At 38.0% G+C, this 2,539-nt stretch overlaps 1 protein-coding gene across 1 annotated transcript; it reads right to left on the minus strand.

The window, feature by feature from the left end:
- Positions 1-45: 45 nt before the first annotated feature.
- On the minus strand, positions 46-432 carry BESB_027060 (putative apocytochrome b; the record flags this gene model as incomplete). Its single annotated transcript, XM_029361380.1, has 1 exon — positions 46-432. The coding sequence occupies one exon, from the start codon at positions 430-432 to the stop codon at positions 46-48; it is 387 nt and encodes a 128-aa protein (XP_029214715.1).
- Between the last annotated feature and the right edge of the window lie 2,107 nt (positions 433-2,539).

Raw genomic sequence — 2,539 nt, forward strand, 5'->3', positions numbered from 1 at the left:
GTATTGGAGAAAGGAGATTAGTAATGACTGTAGCACCCCAGAAACTCATCTGTCCCATGGTAGTACATAACCGAGGAAAGCAGTGGCTATAGTAAGTAGATATAAAACTAAACCAGACATCCAAGCAGTAGTTAAATAACTATAGCTGGAGTTATACATACCTCGAGACATGTGTATTAAGATACACAAGAAGACGAAAGAAGCAGTTGTTGCATGCAACATCCTAAATTCCCATCCTGCTGCTACCTCTCTAACTAGATGTTGAACACTAGCAAATGCACAAGATGCTTCAGAAGTATATCGGAACGCTAAAGTGATACCTGTAATTATTTGGAGTACAAAGGTAATTGCAACTAAGAAACCAAAGTTATAAGATGAATTTAGATTGAGAGCACACCGATAAAAGACGAGGTGTGCCCGGAATAGACTCATGGAAATTTGGTGTGTTCTCGAAACCATGCTAGCACAATAGAACTTCGTTAAATAACTACATATTAAAATGAGCGCATGTAAACTAGTCTTAAAACACACGCTCGTCACGTAACAAATCTCAAATCGTACTGTAGATTTTATATATGTACCGTAACTATAACCATGGTGACATCCAATGTTCACGCTCATGGATTCAGTGTCCAGGACTACCTGGCGCTTAATAACGATTCCGTCTTCCAGCTTCCAAGCAAACATTACCGTGATATTGAAAATCCAACACTTTAGCTGTCTTAAGCAGTCCAGTGGGGTGGTGGTGTACTGCAATCATAAAGAACTTGGTTGTCTGTATCTCATAACCGGAGTCATCTTCAGTATTCTAGGAACTATAATGTCTTTGTTTATTCGATTTGAGTGAACACATAAGATCATCGAATTTAACGGTATGCTCCTGAAAGTAACGGTACAAGCTGTAAACAAAGGACTCCTTAACTTAAACTGAGGAGTCAAGTAGGTACAAACCGTACAAGGATTAATTATGTCCATCTGTGCATCTAAGTTGAGACTATCGGTTATATATTTTAGACGCTAACTTCCCGGCTAAACTTTGACTTATTAAACCAGCCTGGGATCATAAAAGTACTATGTATGGTAAGATTGAGCGTGGACTATCGAATGAAACAATGTGCTCCAACGCTAGTCTAAGTCTCTAACATACCTTTTACCTACAACTGTACGGAACGTAACAAACCTCCAGGCAAAGAACTTGGTATTCTGTTCTAATTCCCCGTGGTAAACACAGTCAACGAATGGCGGAAGGAGCATTCATATGTTATGCAGTGTCTTAGGAGAGATACTCTAGATTTAGCATTCATCTACAGCTACGGTAACTGTTGTGTTTAAATAGCGGTTAACCTTTCCTTTTCCTTACGTACTCAGGGCATGCAATACCAATCAGATAACAACTGAAGCTAGACTCCATGTTACACTTACTAAAATGGGATTCCTAGGTTGATATAAACTACCTTTTTCTGGGGAGTATATACTACGAGTTGGACTACTGGTTTAGATCTTGAAGGTCTTTGTTTACCGGATCCAAGTTCTCTTGTGCTTTTCATGACCATCATGTTAAGTGCATTAGCAGAGCATAGTTAAGATGATAACTATTGTGGATATAGAACCAATTGAACACCATGTATTAATATAACAAAGATAATCAGGGTAATCTGGTATCCTTCTTGGCATAACGTTGAAACCAAGTATATGCATAGGGATGAAAATTAATAAGATACTACCTAAGAAGACTACAAACCAGATGCTTAAATATGGAGAAGCACCGGTATTTACATGGAATAGATTTACAGTATCTCCGAACATATCTCTGCTATAGAAGATAAAGCCACATATAGTAGCTAGTACTGCACCAAGAGATAATACGAAATGGAAATGAGCTACAATATAGTATGTATCATGTAGGGCAATATCCATACCAGCGTTACCCATAACTACACCTGTAGTACCACCTAGAGTAAACAATAGGATAAAACTAAGAGCAGCCCATAGATCTACAGTTCTTGTAGTTGTATGGCTAGCCATATAGGTACCTAACCAGTTGAAAATCTTAGTACCGGTAGGAATTGCAATCATAATAGTCATAGCAGAGAAATAAGCTCTGGTATCTACCTCTAGACCGACTGTCATCATATGATGTGCCCATACTAAGGAACCTAGAATAGAAATACAACCCATAGCTAAGATCATAGATTGTCCACCGAAGACAGATCTAGCAGCATACATAGATAATGTCTGCGAGACTACACCAAAAGCAGGTAAAATTAGAATGTATACCTCTGGATGTCCGAAGAACCAGAATAGATGTTGATAAAGTACACTATCACCAGAATACATAGAATCATAAAATTCAGTGTTTACGTGTAGATCAAGAAGGATCATAACTAATCCACCAGTAAGAATAGGTAGAGTGAAGACTAACATAAGGCAGTAAATATGATAGCCCAGATATATAGAATATAGTTCTTAGCACCAGCATTAGAACCCATGAAGACGCAAGTACCAAGGAAGTTAATAGAACTTAAAATACTACTAATTC

This window comes from Besnoitia besnoiti (genome assembly GCF_002563875.1).
Source record: "Besnoitia besnoiti strain Bb-Ger1 chromosome Unknown contig00145, whole genome shotgun sequence".
NCBI lineage: Eukaryota > Apicomplexa > Conoidasida > Eucoccidiorida > Sarcocystidae > Besnoitia > Besnoitia besnoiti.